This window comes from Cibotium barometz, chromosome 9 (assembly GCF_041138505.1).
Source record: "Cibotium barometz isolate CiBa-2024 chromosome 9, ASM4113850v1, whole genome shotgun sequence".
NCBI classification, from domain to species: domain Eukaryota; kingdom Viridiplantae; phylum Streptophyta; class Polypodiopsida; order Cyatheales; family Cibotiaceae; genus Cibotium; species Cibotium barometz.
Genome location: NC_141054.1, coordinates 61,540,619 through 61,567,625, shown reverse-complemented (window position 1 = coordinate 61,567,625; position 27,007 = coordinate 61,540,619). Strand labels below are relative to the sequence as shown.

Here is a 27,007-nt window from a genome sequence, read left to right as displayed (position 1 = left end):
GTAAGCGTTTATATTGGTGTAGACAATCAATTAAAGAAGGACTTACTTGCTGCGTAAAGTAAGTAAGCATTTATATTGGTGTAGACAATCAATTAAAGAAGGACTTACTTACTGTGTAAAGTATTCAATTAGACGAGGGAACAATCAATTAAAGAAGGACTTACTTACTGTGTAAAGTATTCAATTAGACGAGGGAACACACGAAACGTAGATGGGCGCATGAAAGTCTCCGATGTCGCACAGTCTTGACGGATGCTTGAAGTATCTGATGGCGTGATGGTTCTGCAGGAAACAGAGGTTGGAACCAATGCAGACGTGTTGATTGCGGGAGGAAAAGAAACTGTTTGAAACGCAGGGCTGCAGAGACACAGGAAGTAGAGTTGATTATTGCGCACAGAGAACAACTGTTTGAAACGCAGTGCTGCAGAGACAGCAGAGACACAGGAAGCAGCGCTGATTATTGCGAACAGAGAATTGCTCCAGGGTTCGCAGCTTTTTGTGTGGTTGAAACGCGAGGTCGGCCGTCTCTTTTTTTTGGTGAGGCAAGGCGAAGGCAAATTTTTTTTTTGGTGTGACTGAGGTCGGTGAGGGAAGGCGAAGGCGAAAATTTTTTAGGGTCGGTGGGGAAATTTCGAGGTGCGGGCGGGGGGGGGATTTGAAATTTAGTCGTTGGGGGGAAGTTTGAATTTCGAATTTCGGGGTCGTTGGGGGGAATTTTGAATTTTGAATTTCAGGGGGGGGAGTTTGAATTTCAAATTTCAGGCGGCGTGGGGGGTGGATTTGGCGTGTGCACCGGGAGAGCGAGAAGGTGGGTTGGCGTGCACCGGGAGAGGATGGGGTCTCCATTGGGGGTGGGGGGCCGTAGCCAGGGAGAGGAGGGGGTGGGCTGGCATGTGCACCGAGAGAGGAGGGGTGGGCCGCAACCACGAAGAGGAGGGGGGTGTGGGCTAGCGTAGAGGAGGGAGGGTGGTGGGCCGCAGCCAGGGAGAGGAGGGGGGTGTGGGCTGGTGTGTGTGCCGGGAGAGCGAGGGGGTGGGCTGGCTACGCCGCCGGGAGAGAGAGGAGGGGGGAGGTGGGCGGACGTCGGGAGAGAGAGGAGGAGGGGGTGGGCTGGCGTGCGCCGACGGAGGGGGGTGTGCTGGCATGCGCCGACGGAGGGCTGCGCCCCGCGGGAGAGGAGGAGGGGGTGGGCTGGCGTGCGTCGACGGAGGGGGGTGTGCTGGCATGCGCCGACGGAGGGCTGCGCCCCGAGAGAGGAGGGGGTGGGCCGGGAGAGAGGAGGTGCGCCCCGAGAGAGGAGGGGGTGGGCCGGGAGAGAGGAACGGCAGAAAGCCGGGTTTCGGTTTTATTCCCCAAGCCCAAGCCCAGGCCCAGGCCCTAGGTCCCAGGTCTTTTGATAATAGTTACTTTCACTTTTGGTTATATATCCATCTTCACCCACATCCCACTTGTTCTATGGGATTATCCTAGCTTCCCTCTCTATTCCTACTTACTTGTGTAATAGACAAGGCTCAAACTCAAGTTCGAGCCTTGAGCTTGACCTTGAGCTTGAGATTTCTTGTTTTCTTCCCTATTTTTCCCATACACCCAAATATACTTATAAACTATGCGATTAAAAATTCAACTAAAATCTATATAATGCACAATGGCTCATTCCCCAATCCCAAGCCCAAGCCCAAGCCCAAGCCCAAGCCCAGGTCCCAGGTCTTTTGATTATAGTTACTTTCACTTTTGGTTATATACCCATCTTCACCCACACCCCACTTGTTCTATTGGATTATCCTAGCTTCCCTCTCTATTCCTACTTACTTGTGTAATAGACAAGGCTCAAACTCAAGTTTGAGCCTTGAGCTTGACCTTGAGCTTGAGATTTCTTGTTTTCTTCCCTCTTTTCCCATACACCCAAATATACTTATAAACTATGCGATTAAAAATTCAACTAAAATCTATATAATGCACAATGGCTCAAACTTGAGTTTGAGTCTCACAAAGGAGAAGAGTCTCAAATCCAATGTCCATTTGCTCATTTCCATGTCACATTCTCTTCACTAGCATATCGTTTCTCTTTGTTGCTTTCTCTTTGCCTTTGCTGCTGTTTGTAACCACTCACCTTTGCCTTTTGTAGCTATGAAACATTGATGGCTAATTGACACCATATCTTGATCATGTAACTTTGCTCAGAGCTTGGTAAGCTTGGCTTAAAAGCTAGTGAGCTTGCCCTTAACAAGCTTAGAGGCTCAGTATAAGCATGGATTAGAGGCTTAACATGCATGGCTCAGAGGTTCATGTAACTTATCCCCAATAGAGACACATAGGCCAAGGTTACACTAGGAGTTAGTGGTTTATAAACTACATTGGTTTCAACCACAATATCCCCCCTTGCGATAAACAGGGGTAAACTTAAATAAAAGAGAAATATAAACACATAAGAGAAAAAACACACAGGGATTATTTAATTCAGATTTTAGGGGATATCTCGGTCAAAGTAACTTTTACATTCATAAGAAAACTAAGAGTAAATGTTTCAAGGAAGAATCCTCCTTGATGTTGGTGGTATTGCCCTTTTTGTAGCATTGTTTTGAGGGTACCATGGCTTGGGGCCCATGCACAAATGATGACTTTAGTCATGAGAATATATTTGTTAATGAGATGAGGTGCCTGATTAGCAATACTTGTGGCAAGAACATGGCAAGAATGCCCATGAAGAATTAGTAGTAGGTAGAAAATCTACACTCTCCTCCATGTCCCAAAAACTGTACTATTGTAGATCACAAGAATTGGGACGATTAGAGACAAGCAATTGGTGATTGGAGAAGAGCAATCATGATAATTGTGATTGAGTGATCGAAGGCAAGATTAATTCGAGAGATTATAGTTGGCCTAGCAATCAAAACAATCGAATTGGAGGCAATGATCAAAGTTTATGATCAAGCAATTGGAGGCATGATTGGTAGAGCATATGTCGATTAGAGGCACCAATTGTGGCAATTCGAAGAGGGATCATTGGACCTAGTAGGCTGTCAACTAGAGAAGGTGACTGGATTGCAGGAGGTAGCGGGATTGAGCCGATTGGAGGTAGTAATCAAAGAAGGCAACGAGATCGAAAGTGTTGCCAATTAGCAATCAGAGGAATGTCGATTAATCGAGAAATTGGAGCCACTTATGTTATCTTGTCACTTTGCACATGCTCGTGATGTAGTGGGATTGACAAACAAAACTTGATGGATTTAGACGGGCGGTGGATGGAGCTTGAGATACTTCAATGACACTGCATAGATGGAGCTCAAAGCTAGGTTCAAAAAGATCCATGGTGGGTGTGTAGGTTTGTACAACAAAATTGGTGGGCAAAGGCAACAAGCCCAACGTACAGGAGTGGGCAAAGGTTTTAGTTTAGTTGAAGGAGGAGTTACAGGAGGTGTGCATGAGAAGCAGAGGAATTGCCATCAAACAGACCAAAAGGGATAGGCTTCGAGAGGTGGTACAATCAATGCAGGCAAAGTTCAAGAAGATGGTTCAGCTCCGATGATAGCACATGATAGTAGCAACCCCAAAATGAGAAAAACCCTAAAAATAAAAACCCTAGATACCTTTTCACTCTAATGCCATGATGGAAATCAAAGTTTGGAGCATTGTAGAGAAGAAGCTATGGAGGTGGAAATTAGAGTTTGGAGCATTGTAGAGAAGAAGCTATGGAGGTGGAAAATGTCCATAGCTCTGTGTGTGGGAGAGAAAGAGTGAGAGAGAGTTAGAGAGAGAGTACACAATGCTCTAGAGAGGTACTATGTTGCTTGACTTAATGATTAGAGATTTGATTAATGTGATGAAGATTCACCAAGTACATGCTTTTGTAGGCAAGTAGCCTTACCTTTTAACTCATTTAAACATACTAAACAATGACACTTGGCATATGTTATTACACCACTGATTATGTCACACACACTTATCTTATCCACTCTAAGAGTGGGTTCACACGCACACACTTACACACAAACACATACAACCTTTTTAGGGGTTGTTCACACACGCACAGACAAAAGTACACACAGGATGGTTACACATGAGAAGCTCCGCAGGTGCTTAAGCCTTAGGCTTAACCCATTTAAGTGTCGTTTCCTAGTTGGCCATATATTGGGTCATTGCATTGGGAGAGCAGTTGCCCAAGCTTACACTGGTGTTTGGGAAGTGTAGGTGCTCAAGACTCAGGCATAACCCCTTTAAGTGTAGGTGCTCAAGCCCCAAGCTTAACCCCTTTAATTGTCATTTCCTAGTTGGCCATGGTGCCATATTGGGGAATGTGACCTTGATGATCTTGATAGAAGGACTCTCGCCAAACTTGGAGAAGCTCATTGGGATTCTTCGACTCACTCCATTGACTAATCCCAAGGGGGTGCAAGAACTCTTGGGACACACAGGCTACAAGAGGAGGTTATTTTGTTTCCAGAAGATGCTACACCCACCTAGTATGAGGAGATTGTAAAGTGGCCATATCTAATACATATCCTATAGTAATAGAAAACCTTGAAGAAGAAGAAAATTACATGTGTGGATAGAGGATTCAAGTTATTCAAGGTTTGTGTGATAGAGTGACCCTCTTCTTCAATATTTTTTTCATCCTCTGCTGGTCTAGCTATGGTGATACTTCCTTTGCTTCTCCCTCATATGAGCAAAAAGAGTGCTTTATATAGTTGTATTTTACTGTCGCGAACCTTAGCCTTAGTATTGAATGTATAAGACCTTATTCTTACGACTTTCTTATGTCGGTGTGTAGTTTTTTGTAGTTAAATAAATATTTTTCCGACCTGAAAAGCAACCGATCATTTTAAATGCAAACCTCGCAGAGTGCAGAAAAAATCAGAGAATCAAGATGCCGCAGCGCCACTCCAAGAACAACAACGACCTCGCCTTCTTCACCTACGATGAGAAGCGGAAGCTAGGTTACGGCACGCAGAAGGAGCGGCTGGGCAAGGATTCCATCAAGCCCTTCGATGCCTGCTGCATCTGTCTGAAGCCCTTTATCGAGCCCCTCTCCTGCCACAAGGGCCACCTCTTCTGCAAGGAGTGCATCCTCCACTGTCTGCTCGCCCAGAAGAAGGACATCAAGAGGTCTGTCTATTCGTGCGTGCGTGTGTGCGTGAGAGAGAGAGACGTAGGTTTAATCTCTCGCACTTGATGATGCCTCCATAGATCTATGTGCTCTGCTTTCGAAAACTGTTAGGATTTGCAGATTAGGAGGGATTAGTGATACATTTGGGAATACATGCAGGAAGTGTCCTCATAAATCTTTGTGTACTGCTTTCGTAAACTGATAGGGTTTGTCTTACAGGGCAGGCTGCAGGTGTCTAGGTCTTTTATTAATGCTTTGGTGTTTTCTCTCTTGCCTTTGCCATCTAGGTTGCCGTTATGGATTGTCTAAATGACTGGCGTTGTTTTGTTACAGATGTTTACATGTCTTGCTTTAGCAATTGGAAAAGCTATGTGACCGTGTATTAGTGAGTGCTGGACAACAAACCGAGGACACATTGTTCTCGGGTTGTGGGGCCCGTTTGAGAGTCCATATTGTCTTAGATGGTTGTAGGAGCTGTGCTAAGTTCCTACAGGACCTTGTTGTAGTCTAATATGGTCCTAGGCAGATGATGTGGTCGGTTGGTCATTTTGGACCAAGTTGTGGGTTGGTTGCCTTTGTGGCCGACTTGCGTCCATGCCAAGCTTGGGTACTATATATAGACTAGTTCGGTAGCCTTAGTTCATTATCGAGCTCATTGTGTTCAAGCGCTCTTATAAGTAAGACATCCTCTGTCCAGAGTTTGTATAGATCGCCATTAAAGCTCCTTACTTCGAGCACATGGGTGGGCGAATGCCATTAGTTTGCAATCAATCAATCATTAATATTGTTTACTCTCCACTTCTTTCTATAATTCAATGCTTTGTATTGTGTTGATTCAGCTTTTGCTTTACACATTCCATAATAGTGCCATAGCATAGCTGGGAGAGGGCAGGCATCACCAGAATCATCTTGAGAAAAAGTGAACAATGACCACATTGTTAGATGTTTTAGAAAAAAATTAACATGGAAGAACAATACCATCTTTAGGTCCTTGTCTCTCATGAAGAGATGTTTGCCTCTTGCCCACCTACAATTCTCATGCATCAAGACTCGTGAGGAAAGCAATTAATCTGCTTCTAATGGGGTGGATTAATCAATTCTAAGGTTAATCCTCTTTAGTATAGGACTAAGGTTATCACACGCAACACAGACTCTCGGGTCTGCCACTCTCCCAGATCAAGCTGGCCACTCCCCATAGATCATTTGTGATATATCTCTATTGTAGAAGTGTCATGTGGCAAGTGGACATTGGTTGGAGTTGTTGGCCAGGTATAAGAACAGACATGCAGTATCTAGGTTAGTGGGATAGCCATGTTGGACCTACCGCTAAACTTCTATGTGCCAATCACAAAAAGAGAGATCTTTTGAGGCCGAAAGCTGTCCCGTAGCCTCTTCCAAAAATCTGAGAAAGTGCGGTGAGAGGCCTCAGGATTGTCAGTGTTCTTTGCTGCAGTTGGAGTGCCCTTGACCTTGGGCATTTGGATACTAGGGCAAAGCCGTGTGGTGTATGCAAAAAATGGGGTACCGGGACTGTTTGCTGGATCACACCAAGTCCACTCCCTGGAGTCCCACTAGAGACGTGCGATGGGACCGGTTCTCTCCCAAATCCATAAATGCCAGAGTCTCTACACCTTGGCCGGTGGTGGGTCAATGTGCCACTCATGTTGGACCTACCGCTAAACTTCTATGTGCCAGTCACAAAAAGAGAGATCTTTTGAGGCCGAAAGCTGTCCCGTAGCCTCTTCCAAAAATCTGAGAAAGTGCGGTGAGAGGCCTTAGGATTGTCAGTGTTCTTTGCTGCAGTTGGAGTGCCCTTGACCTTGGGCATTTGGATACTAGGGCAAAGCCGTGTGGTGTATGCAAAAAATGGGGTACTCGGACTGTTTGCTGGATCACACCAAGTCCACTCCCTGGAGTCCCACTAGAGACGTGCGATGGGACCGGTTCTCTCCTAAATCCATAAATGCCAGAGTCTCTACACCTTGGCCGGTGGTGGGTCAATGTGCCACTCATGTGCATGGAATTTGATCACCCTCACCCTTTGCAACGTGTATCCCTTGAAGTCCTTCAGGCTCCAAGGGGGGCTTAGCTCTCACTAATCTGCCATGAGGTCCAATTGAAAAGTTGAGCAAGGCGGAGCTCTCACTAATCTACCAAGAGAATATCATGCATGGTGAACACTCCTAGCTACTGGGGGGGGGGGAGGGGGGGAATAGGGTCAGGGATCGGGGTCATACACTTCGGAGCAATGGTAGAGTCGATGTTGAGGTTGAGATTGTCCTTGCCCTGGATCCTAGCCAGGCCCCTCTCCTGGACCATTGGGGGAGCTGTTTGAATGTAAGCCAAACAATCTCCAAGGGACCTAGCAGGGCTTGTGCTCAAAGCTCCCCAGAATATGTGTAGGCGAGCCCCTAACATGTGACCACTAGGTAGACAGATCAAGGGATCCTATTTTGCAGAGAGTCAAGTACTCTAGCCTCCCTGGACAGTGCTTCATTTGTCGCCAAATGGGACACTTGGCTAGAGGTTATCCCCGCAATTAGTCTAGGAGAGCACCGCCAGTGTCCCCTCTGTTAGACATCATCCCCTTCTTGCTGGCTTCCTATTTGGTGTCCTATTTTAGCCTCTACGGCTGACCATGTTAGCTCGAGGGGCTGGCCACCCCTCACATATATTTTACCCATATTTATTCCCCATTTTATGGTCTTGGGTATTTTCCTAGTCGTGGAGGTTATTTATCACACGAGCCGGCTGCCTTCATAAGGGGATATATATAGCTGGCATGCCTCCCTCATTACTCACTGCTTGCTTAGCATTGTTTGCTGCAGGCCCTCACATACGAGGTTTTCTCCCCTCTTGCTCAGGACATGTATTCCTTTTGGCGATGATATTGAGAACAGGTTCTCACCTGTGTTTCCTCTCCATCTCTCTCTCTCACACTCTCTCTTGTGTTTCCACTTTCCCTTCTTCCGTTGCACATTCTATCATGGTATCAGAGCGTTGGTGATCGGCAGCGTTGGATGCTCCCTCGTCTACCTCTTGATTTCTGCGTTTCTCTGCCTATGGACAGATCTGCGTTTTTTCATGCGGTGAAGCTTGCGTTTCAGTTCTTTGAGGGCCGACACATCCCCGATTCAGTGGGCTGCAGTCCCTCTTCATCAGGGCGTCAGTTGGCAGCCCCTAGGCGGACTGACGGGCATTTTTTTTCAGGACAACATACCTGCCCTTCTGGCGGCACCTTCCAGGGTTCTCAGGCGACTTTTTTTCCCAGGTCTAGGCAGTAACATTGCTGTCCCAACAGGCTGCATTTCTGGCCTGTTTGGGCTTGCTTTCCCATGCCATGTTCTTGGAGCTCTCTGTGCTCCCCTTTTGGCCTCTTCAAAGGGCCTTCTACTAGGCCCTAGGCCAACGCCTGTCCCTTTTGGTTATCTTGTGCCATCCCCCTTCCCCCCCCCCTCTCTTCCTTTGATTGTACTTGTTCTCTGCAGCAGTTCTTGATCTGAGGCTTCAACGTTTCCATATTCAGCTTGTTCTACAGCCCCTTTTACCTCTGCGTTTTCAGATTTGCAGCCATGGTTGTTGCGTTTTTTTGAACCGATCTTGCTAGTAGCTCTACCTTCACGTGGGCTTCATCTATTGGACCCGAAGGTACCTTCTCTTCAGCGTTTTTCCTCATAGGAGGTGTGGACATTGGTTGACCTGAATTTTCAGGTTTGTAGCCTCTTGTTTGGTTGCGTTTTCTTCTCAGTGGACACAGATCACTTGCAGAGGGGGTTTATTGTTTGGATTGTGGCTTTGGAGGCAGTTTAGTACATGAGGAGGATTCTGAATTTCAGATTTCAGTCAGCGTTTTGCTGATTTTGGAGCATCTATACCTGTGTTTTGTTCTTGGCCTACACGGTTTTTCGTTTTTTTCATGTTCCTTGTCTACTGTTGGCAGTGGAATGCTATTTTTGTTGGATAGCAGTGTTTTGGCTACGTTGCTTCCGACAAGAGTTTTCTACACTCAGAGGGGGCCTATCTCCAGCTACTTCTCTTGAGGATCAGTTTCGGGAGCTGTTTTGTATCTATGGAGACTTTCTTCTGTGACAGGAGTTTACAGATTTTGGAGGAGAGCAGTGATCTTTTCAGAGATCCTGAGCAGAGTTTATTTTTTCCGAGCTTGTGTTCTTTGCCGTGTTTGCAAAACAAGGAGGGTGTTTTGCCCTTGCGGTGTGATCCTTTCACATGGATCATTTATTTGTTTTGCTGATTCTTGGAATTTGATTCTACTTATGAAACAATCTTCTGCTATCTGTGATGCTTTTGAGGACTTTGTTACCACTGCAGTTTATATTCTTGCTTTCCTTCCTCATTGTGAGGAGTCTATCTCTGCATCTCTTTGTGATGCTTCTGAGGATGCCCCTCCCCCTGCTAGCCCTGCAGGCTTGTTGTTTTAGAGGATGGTTTTTTGGACCCAGTGGGATGCTTTGGATCTATGGTTGCTAACCGTGCCTGGGGCTTAGTGGTACTTCTAGAGTTTTTTGGATTTGGATCAGAATCAGGTTGGGCTTATACCAATCCGACGACATCTTTTTTCAGAGGGGGATGTGGAGTCCTTTCATCTTGCGATGCCCACCTCAGTGGCGTGTACTTATGTACAGCATTGGGCAACTCATGTTATGGAGTTTGAGCAGATGGACCCCATCTTTTCTACAGCGTCTTTACATCTTGCGATGTCGACCTTTTCAGATGATGCTTTTCTACAGCATTTGGCTACTCTTGGTACAGAGTTGGAGCAGATTGACTTTCTTTTGAGGGTTCCAGTGAGGAGCAATTTGCTTCTCCCAGGATTGATCATATACAAGATCTAATCTTGGTTGGTTATGAGGTTTTTCATACCTTCTCCAGGCTGGATACGCGACATTCGACTTCGGGGAGTGTTCTTACACTTGGGTTTGGAACCATTAGTTGGAGCAGCACGTCGCAACCTACTTGGTTGTTTTCTTCCAGAGGAGCGGTGTACCTGGCAGCTTGTTCTGTTGCTTTTGTAGCTGAGTTACTGAGGAGATTGCTTGTCGAGCTTTCTTGGTACTTGTTTTTGCAGTCTTTCATCTTTGATCGAGGACAATGTCTTTGGCTTCTTGGAGTTTCTTTCTTGGTGTCCTATTTTAGCCTCTAGGACTGACCATGTTAGCTTGAGGGGCTGGTCACCCCTCATATATATTTTACCCATATTTATTCTCCATTTTATGGTCTTGGGTATTTTCCCTGTGGAGGTTCTTTATCACCAGTCGGCTGCATTCATATGGGCATATATATAGCTGGCATGCCTCCCTCATTACTCACTGCTTGCTGAGCATTGTTTCCTGCAGTCCCTCACATATGAGGTTTTCTCCTCTCTTGCTCGGGACATGTATTCCTTTTGGTGATGATATTAAGAGCAGGTTCTCACCTGTGTTTCCTCTCCATCTCTCTCTCACTCTCTCTCCTGTGTTTCCACTTTCCCTTCTTCCGCTGCACATTCTACCCCCCCCACCCCCCGGCTGCTGCTCCCACTCCCCACTCCCAACATAGCTCCTCGTGGGGGGGGGGGGGGGGGGGGGAGGGACCACTATCCCTAGGCTTTAGAGCATCAGGCTTCGGCCCCAAAGGACTTGCAAGAAGTTTTAGTTGAAGTACTCTCATTGATCAATAAAAAAGAGCACATCAGGTGATGAAGGGCACATATAAGGACAGGTCCATAGTTCATAACATACGTTTAGCAAACGCATATGCATTCGGGTATGTAAGAATGTTTGGAGTATGTTTCAGGCCTAGGCCGAGTAACATACGTGACCCATATAATACCTCATAGAAAGGACGAGATTTAGACAAATAGATACAAATATACATTGTAAACTCAAGCTCTCCAAGTTCTATTATAAAAACTTCCAAAGTTACAACACTTACAAGTTACATAAAGGCTCATTGCTTACCCAAGGGTCAAGCCTCAAGGCTAAATAGTGAAAACTAGATAAATCAAAGCACAAGTTGTAACTTGTAGCAAACAAGCATCCATAGCAGAAATTTAAATACTACTCTAGAGATAAAATACTTCATGAAACTTGGAACTTTGGAAGAGCCTATTCTGTTGTATTCTACTTGTTCTACAGTCCCTTTTACCTCTGCGTTTTCAGATTTGCAGCCATGGTTGCTGCGTTTTTCTGAACCGATCTTGCTAGTAGCTCTACCTTCACGTGGGCTTCATCTATTGGACCCGAAGGTACCTTCTCTTCAGCGTTTTTCCTCATAGGAGGTGTGGACACTGGTTGACCTGAATTCTCATCCCCTTCTACTTCTTCCTCTTCATCCTCATGAGAGGAAGAAGAAGAATCCTCATCATCATCATCTGACTCATCATCCACATTTTTCTCAATGCCTCCAACATTTGTGGTTGTGGCTGTCCCAATGTCATCAGGCTCTTGCATCTCTTGCAAAGAAACCAACCTTTCATCACCTTTTTCCTTGTTGATGTTAGAAGTCATCTCCTGTCTAGATTTATACACCAGGGCCTTTGTTGTGGGTGTGCCCGCCCTTATGAGGTGTTTTCCCATTTTTCCCCACTCTCCGTATTTTCCCCCTATTTTTCCCATTTTTTTTGAGGCTTGGGAGGGCTGCCAGAGGGTGCCAAGAGCAGTACAGTGCTGGCCGACTAGATGTTTATCAGTCGTGGGCACTCTTGCTGCTGGCCGACTGGTTTTGATCAGGTTTTGGCACCAGATAGCTGGCCGACTGCATTTATGCAGTCGTGGACTTCTTTCATCAGTCGTGGGCTTCTCTGATGCTGGCCGACTGCCCTCTAGGGAGGTGTATATAGGTCCCTAGCCCCCATGCCTTATTTATTCAGTATCTTCGGGATCTTGTGTATAGAGAAGAGTTTACACACATCTCTGTGTGTTTCTTGTGCTGATTATTTTCTGCAGTCTACTTGCTCTTGTCTACCCAAGTTTGGATATCATTTCCGCTGCATATTCTGACATGGTATCAGAGCCCTAGGCTCTAGATAGGTCTTGGGATTTGTGTGAGCAAGAGGGGGCTGTTTTGTGGCTGATTGGTGGACTGTTTTGGACTATTCGGGAAGAGGAGAAGCAAGAGGAAGGCGGGCTGATTTGCTGGACAGCCACTTGCAGGTATCAGTTCTTCTTTGTTCCCACCCACCCACCCTTTTCAGAGTACATCCCCGCTATGGCAGATCTGTTAGAGATGGCCGAGAGACATGTGAAGATCCCGACACTCCCCACGTTCCCGGTGGACCGTTAGTTGGACGGGAGCAACTACGGCATATGGAAGGTGATGATGGAATCTGTTCTGGAGTCTTACGACCTCGCCGATTTCGTCATTGTTGGTGTTCCACGGCCGGAAGTAGAGGAAGGGGAGGTACCGTCAACCCGAAAGGACCGGGAGGCTCAGACACAGATGTGGGATCGTGTCAACGCCAGGGTCCGTTCGTTTATTTTCCTCAACTGCACACCGCAGGTAATCAATCATGTCAAGCACATGACGCTGGCCAGAGGTATATGGCAGCATTTGGTCTCACTTTACAATAGGGTATCGCCCATGAAGAGGATTTCCTTGGAAGTACAGATGCGGGTTATGAGCCCTGCAAAGTCGTCGACGATGCGGGAGCATATTAACAAGCTGCAGGCTCTTCAACAGGAAGTTCTCCAGGTTGGGAAGGAGATATCGTCAGAGGACATTGCCATAACGTTGCTGTCACATTTGCCCTCTTCGTACTCAGCATTTTACTCGTTGATTATTACCAGTGGTAGGCTCAGCACCATCACGTGGGAGGAGCTTGTGCCCATGGTCTTGGACCAGGAGGAACGATTCACGAACCCTCCTCAGGGTGGAGGTTCGGAGGCCTTTACTGGCCAATGGTCGAAAGGCCGTAACTCGGGCAAAGGGAAGGCTTCATCGGAGAAGTCTTCTGAGAAGAAGTCCGATACTGACCGCGAGAAGCTGAAGGCAGAGAGGACCTGTAATGATTGTGGCGAGAAAGGCCACTACCGGAGGCAGTGTTCCAAGCGGAAGACCGAGAAGGGTGAAGACTCCTCAGCAATCATGAAGACTCTGGCTTTTGTTCACCTGGAGGTGATGGACACCGATGTTTCATTTTCTTGAGGCAGGGAGGAGATTGGAGGACTCTCCACAACGGATACTCGGGAGTGGATTCTCGATAGTGGTGCTTCCAGGCACATGACTCATTCCCGTTCCGGTTTACAGGATCTCTGCAGGCTTTCTGGTCATATTCTTACTGGGGATACGTCCACTATCCCAGTTCACAGTGAGGGCAGGATGGAGATAGTTCCCGATGGCAGAGGGGGGAAGCATTCCTCCCAGGTGTTGTATGTTCCGGCACTTGGTTTTCATCTGTTGTCAGTGCATCAGGTATGCAAGACTGGCGTACGGGTGGAGTTTGATGAGCATTTTGTTGCTCTTCGGGACAAAGCAACAGGCCAAGTGGTTTGGGAAGGTGGAGTGGAGAATGGAGTCTACAGGCTTTCAGCACTCTCTCTCCCAGGTCCTCAGGATTGTGATGAGTGGCAGTGTGGTAATAGCTACTCAGGTGTGGATACGCTGCAGGAGCGGGCTTTCCGAGACCAGGTGGTGGATAGCTTGCCAGTAGACGGCAGCAGTTGGCAGGAACTTTCCAGTACTGAGGTTGGTAGTTCTCGTGTTCATGAGTCAGAGGAAGCTGAACAGGTCACTTATGCTCTGATGTCTCGTAGTGTTCGGGACATAGAACTTCCAGTAGTTGAGGATGTTCTTTCCACGGGGACCTTTCGGAAAGCCAGGCAGGTGACAGGTGCTTACTTGCAGAAGGAGGTGGTTTCTCCAGGCTTTGTGGTTCCGGATTCAGAGGGGGTGGTTGACAGGTTTCATCAGGTTTCCAGGACTTGCTTGTGCACCGTAACAGGTGTTGATCCTTGTGAGCAGTGTGATGTCTCCGTGACTCAGAAGCTGGAATGTTCATTGATCTGGTTGATGGACACCGGATTGGACGGGAGCTTCTTGATGAGGCAGTTGAGCTCTTGGTTGCAGATGTCTCTTTGGGAGGCAGGATTGCGTTTCCTGTGGTTTCTGCGACATGCGAAGGATCATGGACTCTTGTACACAGGAGGGGGATTGTTGGATGGAGTCCGACTCCACGGTTGGAGTGACTCGGTTTGGGGAGGAGATCCGGACACGAGGAGATCTACTTATGGCCCAGGAGCAGTTTTACGGAGCAGGAGGAGGTTACATTGCAGGTTTGGGCTTCCACTGGAGGAACCCATGGTCATCCCGAGGCACTTTGTTCGTGAACAGATCGTTGCTGATGACATCTTGCTGGAGTTCTGTTCGACGGAGGACAGTACGGTGGACCTCTTCACGAAGTCGCTCTCTCAGGACTTGCTCAGGCGGCACCCCAGCTCCCAGTGGTTGGTTTCACAGCCAGGAGCTGAGAGGGGGTGTTAGAAGTCATCTCCTGTCTAGATTTATACACCAGGGCCTTTGTTGTGGGTGTGTCCGTCCTTATGAGGTGTTTTCCCATTTTTCCCCACTCTTCGTATTTTTTCCCTATTTTTTCCATTTTTTCTGAGGCTTGGGAGGGCTGCCAGAGGGTGCCAAGAGCAGTACAGTGCTGGCCGACTGGATGTTTATCAGTCGTGGGCACTCTTGCTGCTGGCCGACTGGTTTTGATCAGGTTTTGGCACCAGATAGCTGGCCGACTGCATTTATGCAGTCGTGGACTTCTTTTATCAGTCGTGGGCTTCTCTGATGCTGGCCGACTGCCCTCTAGGGGGGTATATATAGGACCCTAGTCCCCATGCCTTATTTATTCAGTATCTTCGGGATCTTGTGTATAGAGAAGAGTTTACACACATCTCTCTGTGTTTCTTGTGCTGATTATTTTCTGCAGTCTACTTGCTCTTGTCTACCCAAGTTTGGATATCATTTCCGCTGCATATTCTGACAGTTGATCATGTCCAAGGTGATCTCCATCTTCTCAAACCCTGGAGCCTTAATTTTTGTGATGAGTCGTAGATTAGTATGTATTTAGATAAATGGATTAGTGTTTATACTAAAAGAGAAAATATGGGTATAATTGATTTTGTAAATCCCATGAATCCTTTATTAAAAAAAAAGAATATTGAGCGTATTTTATTTTGAGAAATTTGAGAAGGAATGTAAAAATATTGAATGGATGTAAGTTTAAACTAGTAGTAAGTACTATATAGTATAGTCTAGAGTCTAGACTCTATAGTACAGGCTTACAAGTTACAGCACTGTAGGGTTAGGGTTTCGAAAAGCATTGAATTCTTGTAAGTTGTAGGCATTGCGCAAGTACAGTCTAGAGTCTTGTCATGTGCACAGTATCTACCGTGTGCTACACGCATGCAAGACTAGCTTCGAGGTTTGGGGAAGCTTGGAGCTAGGCAGGCTGATTGGCGAGCTGAGTTAGGGATAGACTAACGGGCGGACACCCAAGTATGGACGGGCGGGCGCCCAAGTGTGGACGTCGATGACCGGCCAAGAGCCTATAAAAGGGTGGCCAAGGTTAGTCATTAGTCATATAGAGTCTTGCATGTTTTGTGAGAGATCTATGGTCTTGGAGCCTGGATCTAGTGCAGACGTGCACCTGCTTTACGCAACCGAGGCCGGCAGCAATCTCGAGGTCCGCGAGGGTAGCTTCATGGCGGTATGGGACGTCGCGAGGTGGAGATTGGTCGGTACGTCAACCTAGTTAGCTGAGCTCGTGGCTCGGTGGGGATAGCCAAGACTGTGGACTGTAGAAGATTATGTTCTAAAGTGTCAAATTTGTCAGGCAAATAAAGCTGAACGCTTTAGACAGGCTAGGTTGTTGCATCCTTTGCAAATCCTAGATAATAAATGGGAAAGTATTTCCATGGATTTTATTACCGGGTTGCCTAGAACACATCAAGGCCACGATTCTATTTGGGTTGTGGTAGATTGCTTGACAAAAATGGCTAGATTTTTACCGACCCGGAAGACTATTACAGCTACGCAATTAGCACGGCAGTTTATCGAACAATTGTTTACACTGTACGGGTTACGGCGCAAGACATAGTCAGTGATGATAGGGAGTTTACGAGTGATTTTTGGAAACTTGTTTTTGAGAAGTTGGAAACAACTTTGAATTTGAGTTCCTCTGATCATCCTTAATCTGATGGCCAGATTGAAAGAGTGAATCAGATTTTGGAGGATATGCTTCGAGCATATGTATCGAAAAGACAGAGTTCATGGGAGGATTATCTTCCTATGTTAGAATTTGCATATAACAGTACTAAGCACACGAGTATAGGTTTTAGTCCTTTCATGCTTATGTATGGTTTTCAACCTAGATCACCTGTTACAGTAGGATTCTCAGGACTTCAGCATGATGCAGCACGTAATTTTTTGCAAGATATGTAGGAAATGTTACAAGTTGCGAAGGAATCTATTAGAAGTGCTCAAGACCAAGACAGATTTTATTCTAATAGATATCATTCACCCAGAGAGTTCTATGAAGGAACGATGGTGTATTTGCGAGTTCCGAAAGATTCCGAGACTTTACGGACAGGTCGATCTCCGAAATTATCCCCTAGATACTGTGGACCATTTCGTATTTTACGCAGGATTGGTTCAGCTGCATATGAATTGGATTTGCCTTCTCATGTGAAAGTTCATCCTGTATTTCATGTCATTAGACTTAAGGAAGTGCTGGGTGAAACCGATCTTCAGAAATCTGACGGGCGGTGAAAACAAACACTCGCACATAAAACACTTCAACGCCATTGAGGACCTAGAAAAGGAAAACAAACAGGGGGAGCTAGAGTGCTTCTGCAAACAGTACACGGACACCGATTGGCCCCAAAACGCAGTGGCGCCCCTCCCGGTATTTCTTTAATTGATTATAAGAGCTTTGATTACAATAAGGCTGGGAACTCAGCCGTCACAGTAGAACCCCTGAAAGCCTGCAAAGAACCTGCATCATGGCTTCTTGTCCACTCGGCATCCACAAACAAGTCCAGCCATTGTTCACATCGAAAGACTCTCTCACATTAAGTGTGCATACAGGAGCTTTCTCCTATGATCAGGGCTGCCACAACCATCCATAGCCTCTCACACTATGAACAGCATCACATCCGGTCACATCTAGTGCTTCTGCATCACAACACAGACTCCCAAACTGTCTCTCAAAAGAGAACTCGTATCATAGCACAACATTTCATGCAGTTGACACACCTGTACCAACCCTCTCTACCTTCCAAGGGTACTATCCATCTCTGTTATGGATTCCCTGTCCCCTGCCCAATTAGTAGCAAGGCTGTACCAAACATGTGTCCATTCCTGTACCTTTTGCCTGCATGTGACCTATAGAAACCCAAAAACATGTTTCCTCGAGAAACCTACGACCTGTTTCCACATGAAACCCTTAGGCCTGTTTCCCTTTGAAACTTCTATCTTGTTTCCATACAGAACCATTCATGGCACCATTCAACAACAGTGCCAACAACGGCATACATCTAGTTACTTGTTCCCTCATGAAACATCTGGCAACATAGAGATGCCCATAACTGTAGGTCCCTCTGTTCCTTTCTAGCAGGAAGAAAACAATCTGCTCCATGAGCATGCAGCCATGCGAGCTTGCTTCACTCCCATGCCAAGAAACACATTCAAGTGACCTGTACTTGCAGCCGGAAACCCAAGTACACAGCTGAATTTGCAGCCAAACAAAAACAGCCCATAAACAGTCCCCTCGAACTGATCTCAAAACAATCCCGAGCATTGCTCATGTTCATAGCCATATGAACTGCCACGAAACAGTCCATAAACCCTTTCCAAAACAGTCCCGAACCCAAAGCAAAGAGAAGCTGAAAGTTCCATCAGTTGAACGCCATCGACATGATGTCTATGTTCATGAAAAACCAGCCCCTCCTTTTTGCAAAAACACGGCGTCCTCCAAAAAGCACACACCTGGCTGCCTATGTGTGTAGAGAAACCAACCTGTAAGCGACTCTTGTGCAAAAGAGCATGAGTTTCAGCCCTCTGCGCCTGCAGTCCAGTCCACCTTCTGTTCTGCAACCCAACAGTCGCCAGATAGAGAGAGAGAAAGAGCAGTGCTGGCTGTCCCCACGTGTACGCCCCTGTTTCACCTGCAGTCCCCTCTTTCCAAGAGAGCCTCTCATGCCCTGTTCAGTCCAGCACCTCTGCAGTGGTGCGCTTCCTACAGCTGCCTGCAGCCCATCGCTTGCTTCCATGAGAGAGAGAGAGAAGCACGAGAAACCTGCTCACCGTCCAGCACAACCTGCAGTCCAACCGGCAGATTGTTCCCTGCAGACCTGCGCAGCTTTTCAGCAGAAAGAGGGAGAGATCCACACACACCATTCAGCTCCTGCCCGACTGCCTGCTCACACAAAAGCAAGAGAAGGAAAAGAGGCGTGTAAGGGCAGTCCTGTACGCAGCCAAACTCCAAAACTTCAGCGTTGGCCGCCTGTGTACCAGATGAGCAGCCCTCCTGACTGGAAAAGCACACCACCCTCAAAAAATAGGTGCCTTACCCTTTTCTGCCCGCCAGCCCCTCTCTTTTCCAAAAAAGACACACGTGGCCCCAATAATAGCATAAGGGCCACGTTTTCTTTCATGAAGGGCATTAAAATATTTTTTAAAGGTTTTTTAAAACCCTTTGAGTTAAAGTCTCTTTGCCCCCTTCACACTTGGGGTTGTCCACACATGGGCTTCCTTTTTAACTCAAACCTGATGCCATTGACACTGTCCACCATGTTCCCGTGCACACTTGCATACTGTCCAGAGAAAAACACAGGGTCGTGACATACCCCCCTCTTGAAAAATAGCAAGCGTCCTCGATTGCACTCAATGGCATAGTAAGGCATCTTATGAGCAAAGACTCCCCATATGGCAAAAACAATGGCCCTCCAATGCATCTGGGTGATAAAACAATCATCCTGCATAATAGGCCACATTGTCACATTACTCTTGCTTGTTCCTTCAGAACCTACAGCAAAAGTCTAAAACCAAATGGAAACACGCTAACTGTGTTAGCCAAAAACAAAATCATGCATCATTCTACATATGGCACACATATGCATGACACACATATGCATTCGCAAACAATATGCTCCTCAAGATGCTCTACCTACTCTAAAGTAACAGTCTAAGGGCTGCTCGCAAGCCTTACGTCCATGGGCATCCCACAGGACCCACGACTGATGGTACAACGTGAGCATATGAAAGCACTCGATGCATCCAAACACTACATCCACTAAGTACTTCCTACATATGTCTCATGGCCATCCCGCAGGAGTCACACCCAGTGGTGCATCCATGAACATAATAAAGCACTTGATGTATCATACCAATATACATGCAGCACACGACACAATCCAGAGTATTACCCGATGTATTCTCAATGGTACCAGGATCCAATGGCACCAGAATACAATAATACCACAAAAAGTGTATGCATACATGCACAAGTAGAGTTCAATCCATATATGAACCAAACCAACTCTAGGACTGCTCGCAAGACTTATGCCCTCCATAGAGTTATCCATAGTTACAGTTATAGTTCAAGGTGCGGCCGACTGTGAACCATACTCAACCATCATCTCATGTGTCTAGAACACAAGATCATAGAAGTCCCATAAGCAGATGTACTGTCAGCCTCAGTACCTTCGGGTGAATACAAAGATGTCACCAAGCGACTTCTAGATGTCATCTGAGCCTGTCTGTATCAAGGGAGTGGAGGTGCTACCCCCCTCTTGAGCATCAGGCAATGCTCCAGACCTATGCTCTGCTGAACTTGAATGAGGCGTAACAAGAGTCGACTCCAACTCAAAGGCATCAAGATAAAGCTGCAAATCTTGAGGTGAATCTGCTAAGTCACCCTCCTCCATCCACTTCGCATCCATCAGTGAACCTCCTCCATCCACTTCGCATCCATCAGTGAACAGCTCTTGAACTTCACAGGATAGCGATGGGAAACCTTACCCTGTACCTTTCTTTTCTTATGTGCCAGTATCTGCTCGGGAATAAGAACCTCGTCAAGTTCCTCCGCTTCCGTCTGAGCCTCATGTGATACATCCTCGGGCACCCAAAACCTGCTTGCACTCCACCCAAGTGGTAAGCACAAGTCCTCGATGAAGCATAGTAGATCACCACTGCTAAACATAGAAAGAAACTGTCTTCCAAACCCATGAAGCCTCTATGAAGATACGACCGGTGACAAACTGTCGAATGTTTTGCACCATAACACTTCAACTGCTTCTTGTTCTCCTGGTTGACTACTTCTTGTCCTTGGTGTCTTTTCTCCTGAGCTTCATCTTCAGCTCTTGCTCTTCACCTCATATAAGCAAAGGCACACAACCCTGCACTGTCTCCTGCACTTCCTTTTCACTTTCCTCATGTTGAAGCTTTTGACGGGCTCGCCTCCTTGAGAAAGTCGACGATGTGTCCCGGCAACGGAACCTTGAAACCGGCCTTTAGAAATCTGACGGGCGGTGAAAACAAACACTCGCACATAAAACACTTCAACGCCATTGAGGACCTAGAAAAGGAAAACAAACAGGGGGAGCTAGAGTGCTCCTGCAAACAATACACGGACACCGATTGGCCCCAAAACGCAGTGGCGCCCCTCGCAGGTCCCTCCGTTCCTTTCTAGCAGGACTAGCTTCGAGATTTGGGGAAGCTTGGAGCTAGGCAGGCTGATTGGCGAGCTGAGTTAGGGATAGACTAACGGGCGGGTACCCAAGTATGGACGAGCGGGCGCCCAAGCGTGGACATCCGATGACCGGCCAAGAGCCTATAAAAGGGTGGCCAAGGTTAGTCATTAGTCATATAGAGTCTCGCGAGATTTGTGAGAGCTCTATGGTCTTGGAGCTTGGATCTAGTGCAGTCGTGCACCTGCTTTACGCAGCCGAAGGCCGACAGCACTCTTGAGGCCCGCGAGGGTAGCTTTGTGGCGGTATGGGACGTCGCGAGGAGGAGATTGGTCGGTACGTCAAATAGTTAGCTCAGCTCGTGGCTCGGTGGGGACAGCCAAGACTCTGGGCTTGCCCACGGCTGTTATGGTTGGGAGGTGAGTCAGGCCTGCACCCCCTCGTTGTTTGTTTGGTTTGTTTGCAGGTTTCGAGTCTCATACCAGGAACGATCACGAGGAGATCCGGTGGGGATTTGGTCACGTATGAAACTTGTGTTTCATACGTGTATGGTACAAACGTTTGCAAACGTTTGCTTCCACAAGCAAACGCGTATGTTATGAACTAGGGACAAGTCCTCAGCACTGGAATGTCCTATAAAGTTCTCCCTGTACTATTGTAGCTCTTGTGTAGCACCCTATGATATCACCTCTAGCACTAAGGATATATACTGTGTTACGAGTCACCGTTTCCCGTTTCTAGTTTCTTTCTTAAATTGTGCTAGTTGAAAAGATGCTAGAAACGGTTTCATGTGTCACTGTGTCCTGTCCTCCCATGTGGTTTGCGCTAGGTCTTGATTTTCCACAATATGCCCCTAGATGTACTGTGCTCTTTGTGCATAGATAGACTAGGAACTGAGCAATAGTCTGCACACCTTGTCCCATTGTCAATAGTACTTTTGTTACATGCACTGAGCTTGATCGTGATAACGCACAACAGGGCCTTCTTTATACCTTTTATGTGGTGAGAATCTTTAGCATCAACTTTAGAGAGTAGAGAGAGAGAGAGAAGAGAATGAGAATGTAGAGGACGACACAATATTGGGTCCCAATACCCACAAAAGGGGCCCCCTTGCAAGCAGGAGTATTTGCTTATATTATTCTTTGGAGAAATGTTGTACAATGCTGAGTACAAGTGATATGAATGCCCAACGCAAGGTTAACAAAGACCATACGTCGGCTGAGTATCCACCTAGTCCGAGGCTCTGCTGAAGAATCTCCTTGGCCACTAATGCAAGTCTAGATAGCTGTAGAATTGCACAGATGCTGGCTGAATGTGAAGAGGAGCTTCCTTCCTTAGCTTGGAGTTGACTGGATGCTGCAAAATGTGTGTACTTTGCTGAATATCTGAATGACTAACTGATGTCTGAAGCGTTTGCTTATATATGCCTTCAGTGTGCTGGTTGGCCAGAAGGGGGTTGTCAGCCTGCTTTCATTGGACAAAAGCTGCAAATTCTGAGCATTAAATGTTGTGCATGCTTTTCCCATGCTGCTGGCCGACTGTGAATGCTGCCCGACTTGCTGCTGGCCGACTGGGTGCTTTTGCTGTCCGACTGGATGTCAGGCCTACCAAAGGGCTGCCGACTGGCCTATGTACATGGCAAAGGGTTAATTACTCCCTTGCAAGGCTAGCCCATGTTGGGCTGCCTTGGGGCTGTCCCCTTTCTATGTGAAATGATCTGACAATGCAACTACGACTATGGCTGACAAATACATGCTTTTGAATGTGTAACACGCGGAAGCTCTGGGAGTCTTCTTTCAGCCCTAAACACTCTTGGTTCTGATGCAAAATGCAGATATAGAGAGAGAGTAGAGAGAGATATGCTGGAAATTCAGTATATTCATATGGCACAAAAAGGTACTTCTACTTCAGCCCTAGGCTGTCTTCATAAAAGGTGGAACACACCCAAAATCCTCTACTATTGGGACCCACTCCCTAGTAAAGTGAATGAATAAAACTATGAGCACACTGGCTATTTATGTGTGTCTTGGACACTTGGTATGTTAAATGCTCGTTATTACAGCCGATTGGTCCTCCTCCTTGCGCATGATGCGCTTGTTGCTGCTCCTATTTTCTGGTTCAGCCGACCACTCCAGTGAGCAGCCGACAGCCTTGTGTGCAGCCAGCAACCCCTCTCCTGCAGCGGACAGTCCCTTGTCTTGCTCCAATCTACACTGCCAAAAGTGCTCTGTGCTCCATCATCCTGACTCTACCTGGTTCATACTCTTTATCTGGTTGTCTCTTCTGGATTTCGCCTTGAAAATGTCCATGGCATCTATGATGCACATGACATCCCCCTCTGCTAAACTTGATGATGGGATTCCAACCTGCTCTTGGATGAGTGTCATCATCCCAGTCTTTTCCCGAAGTCCCTCTGTCATCATCCATCCCTGGCAACCCTTTTTCTCTGAAAACCCGGCCTGTTTCTCCAAACCACTCTGTCTCTGACGTAGATCTATGCATCTGTTTTCCTCTAGTCCACAATCCGTTCTTGCCCTGACTTTGAACACCGTCTTGGTCTTCATTCCTGAGAAATGAGTCTGGCACCCTCACATCACCCTTGGAGGATAAACCTCCCTTGGGACCGTTGCCCGGGAACCTATCCGGCTCACAGGACTGCCATCCCCTTTGGCACTGTGGAACACCACCAACCAACCTCCTGAGAGTTCTTCCCGCTTCTGGGCTCCTTGCCTTGGGCTTCGCATCCGTGTGCTTTCCTGTACCTTGGACCTTTACACCATTATATGGGACTGAATCAGTGTTTAGCTTTGCTGAGCCTGATGCTCTGATACCAATGTAACACGCGGAAGCTCTGGGAGTCTTCTTTCAGCCCTAAACACTCTTGGAAACCATCTGATGCAAAACGCAGATATAGAGAGAGAGTAGAGAGAGAGAGATATGTTGGAAATTCAGTATATTCATATGGTACAAAAAGGTACTTCTACTTCAGCCCTAGGGTTTTCATAAAAGGTGGTTTACTTGGGACATGGATTATGATATCTGGACTTATGGGACTGTTTTGTCTCGCCCATTTACTTGGGACATGGATTATGATATCTGGACTTATGGGACTGATTTGTCTCGCCCATTTATCTTGGGACATGATTATGATATCTGGACTTATGGGACTATTTTTTATCTCGCCCATTTATCTTGGGACATGATTTTGATATTGGTATTATGGAGACTTATTTAGTCTCGCCCATTTCTTTGGGACATGGATTCTTCGGTTATATTGGATTCTTTGGGACATGGATTCTTCGGTTATATTGGATTTTTGAGACCGTCTTGTCTCGCCCACTTGATGGGACATGATTATATCTTGAATATATGGCTTGAAGCTTAAACTTGCGGACAACTTTTAAGAAGTTGAGGAGGATGTCACCAGCCTGGACATTTCCCAGTATGAAAGGGGTCTGGTGGACTCCAGGATGCCTAAATATTTGGAAAGTACAAGCTTTGGGAATGGGGGATTATCCTAGAATACAAAGGACCACACTCCTAAAATTTAGGAGAGTTGCTATTTTTGGCCCGACTCCGATGGAAATTCTGTTCGCGTCATTACATTTGGAATTGAGCAGATACCAAGAGTTGGCAAAGTGCCTATGACAGAGTGTCTACTAGTTGGGATATTTTAAGAGATAAAGTTTATGGAAGGACCCAGCTCTTAGATTGGGACATGTGGCAAGAAAGTGGACCAAAGTGAGACAAGTGGCCTGACACTTGTTAGAAAATGGATCAAAGTGAGACAAGTGGTCTCACACTTGTCACTTCAGCTATTGTGTGGCTCTCCACCTATCATTGTAGCCTTCTCTTGCCATTTTAGCTCATGGGAGGCCCAAATCTATAAATTGGAGCCCTCTCTCTTCATTAATGGAGGCTCTCTTGCTGCACACTAGCCTCTACCACTGTTACAGGCTGCCCTAATGATGGCTACCCTCTCTCTCTCTCTCTTGAAGGCTGCCCATGAAGAATACCGGCTGTTGGGGACTGTTTTGGAGGCTTCCATCGCGAAGAAATACTGAAGGCAAGGGTATTTAATCATTTATTATGATTTCTAGCCATTGTACTTGTTGCACCAGCATTTGTACTTGCTGTACCAGCCACCGTACCGGCTGTACCAGCCACTAAACCTACTATACCAACCCATTGTACTTGCTGTACCAGCCATTGTACTTGCTGTACCGATTGAATGGAGAGTTGTACTTGCTGTACCAGCTCTATTGCATGAAGACTCGTGGTTTTTGGGGAAGAATCAGTACCCACACGGAGGTATATGGATTATATTGTTGGCTCGGCATTTCTACAGCCTATGTCCCGGCTTGGTAGCCTTGTGTTGGGCTGTGTTATGGCATTTGTATGTGGATAATCCGGCATCTCCCGTGGGGAGAGTAAGGCCCTCAAAGCTTGTACATGATATTATTCTCCTTAGGTAATAAAATACTCCAAGGGGGGGGAGGGTCGGCCCATTCCGGCCTCTATGCGGTGTCACACGTGCAAGCTCCATTTTCAGCATTTGTGGATGTTTTGTCCAGCTTTATGTTTTATGCAAAGTGATGATGGATACGTGTTAAGGCTGTGGCCATGTTTAAATGTTTTAATATGCATTGATGGTATCAACAAGTGTGTCAAAGGCCCTAGTCCCCCGGGCACCCGCCGCGAGTTTCATTTGCAACCATTTAAGTGCTTGGTAATTTGTCTTAATTGGGAAGTCCCTCCCGTAAAGGAAGTGCTTTCAATACACGGAATAATTCTTCTCAACGTTATTCAATTTGCGGCTATAATAAGCCATTGGTCTACTATCTTGCTGTAAAACAGCTCCAATGGCAAGGTTATTGGCATCGGTAATCACCTCGAAAGGATCATCCCATGATGCCAACTTCAAAACTGGTGACTCAGAGGCAACTTTCTACCATGTACCTCTTGATACCGATTCTATTGTACATTTAATCATCTTGTGTAAGCATGTGTAGGTGCAATAGATGAGGTTGCCATTTATTTTGTGGCTCTTACTTATTTTGTTCCTAGCTTATCTTTTCCTCACACCATTATTATCATCTATGATACAGGAAGCTCTCTAGTTTTGCTGCACAACAGAAGCAAGATAAAGAAGAGGAATTGGAAAAGCAGGCTTTGGAAAGGGAACAGGAGCTGGACGCCTTTGAGCGTCAGAACAATGGTGCGGTGCCCCATTTTAGTGGCAAGAACATGTTAACAGATAAGAACAGCAGTTTCCATGGTGCCAACAGTGTAAGAGTGACGTCTTATGAAGAGGAGGCCCTGCGAACGATGAAGGCTTTTTGGTTGCCATCCGCAACTCCAGAGGCGCCTGAGCGCATTGATGTACCGTCTACGGACACTGTGTGCCCAGAGGGCAAGGAGAAGGTAAAATTGAAAGACCTCTTTCCTGTCTGTTTCACCGAGCTACCAGGAGAAACAAATGAGGACTTCCTCGAGCCCAAGTTCATCTGCCCCTGCTGCTCTACCACCTTGACCAACACGCTTACACTAGTGACCATCAAGAACTGTGGTCATGTCTTCTGTAAAAAATGTGTGGATAATTTCGTGTTGAAAGACGGTGCATGTACTGTTTGCAGTAGACCGTGCAAACTGAAACATGTGGTAGTCCTTGAAAAGGGAGGAACAGGATTTTCTGGTCACGATGAAGGTTTACAGGCCATGGCATTCAAACATGTGGGCAGTGGTTCTGGCATGGGTCTCACAAGGCCAGTAGTCCGGACATGACAGGGACTAGAAGCTGGCAGTCTTTTGAAGGCCATGATGTCAGTAAGCAGGAGACGACAGCTGGCTGGTCTTAACACTTAAGATTTGCATGTTATATTATATCTTTTATGATGAAGCCAACTGTGGTGGTGTGATTACAGTAAAACTTCCCAATCTCTCTCTTTCTCTCTCTCATGTCTCCCTTCACACCAGGGCCATGTTGTTGCTATTGATGATTTTTCAGTAATCTTTTCCTGAAATGTGAGGAAATGCCCCATTAATGATTTTGCGGCACAAGGTGCAAAACAATAAGCTACATAGAAATAGCTTTGCCAAACTGCATATCAAAGAAACCGAAATTGAAGAGCTTGAGGTTACATTCAGGAGAAATGGTGGGATCAGAGCACCACTCTTTTTGGTACAAGCCTTGGGCTTATCTGGGCATTCATGAGAAGAT

General features: G+C 46.6%; 1 protein-coding gene across 1 annotated transcript; it reads left to right on the top strand.

Annotated features, from left to right (window-relative positions):
* Window positions 1–4,759: 4,759 nt before the first annotated feature.
* Window positions 4,760–26,831, top strand: LOC147635795 (phosphoinositide binding protein). The gene is made up of 2 exons (XM_086803225.1): window positions 4,760–5,103; window positions 25,896–26,831. Exons 1-2 carry the CDS (start codon window positions 4,865–4,867, stop codon window positions 26,569–26,571), a joined length of 915 nt encoding a protein of 304 aa, XP_086659351.1. The 5' UTR covers window positions 4,760–4,864; the 3' UTR covers window positions 26,572–26,831.
* The last annotated feature ends 176 nt before the right edge of the window (window positions 26,832–27,007 follow it).

Bases quoted from the DNA above. Each gene is read 5' to 3' on its own strand.
- LOC147635795 (XM_086803225.1), top strand. From the start codon at position 4,865: ATGCCGCAGCGCCACTCCAAGAACAACAACGACCTCGCCTTCTTCACC. The intron at 5,104-25,895 runs GTCTGTCTATTC...TCTATGATACAG, and splicing joins CAGAAGAAGGACATCAAGAG to GAAGCTCTCTAGTTTTGCTG.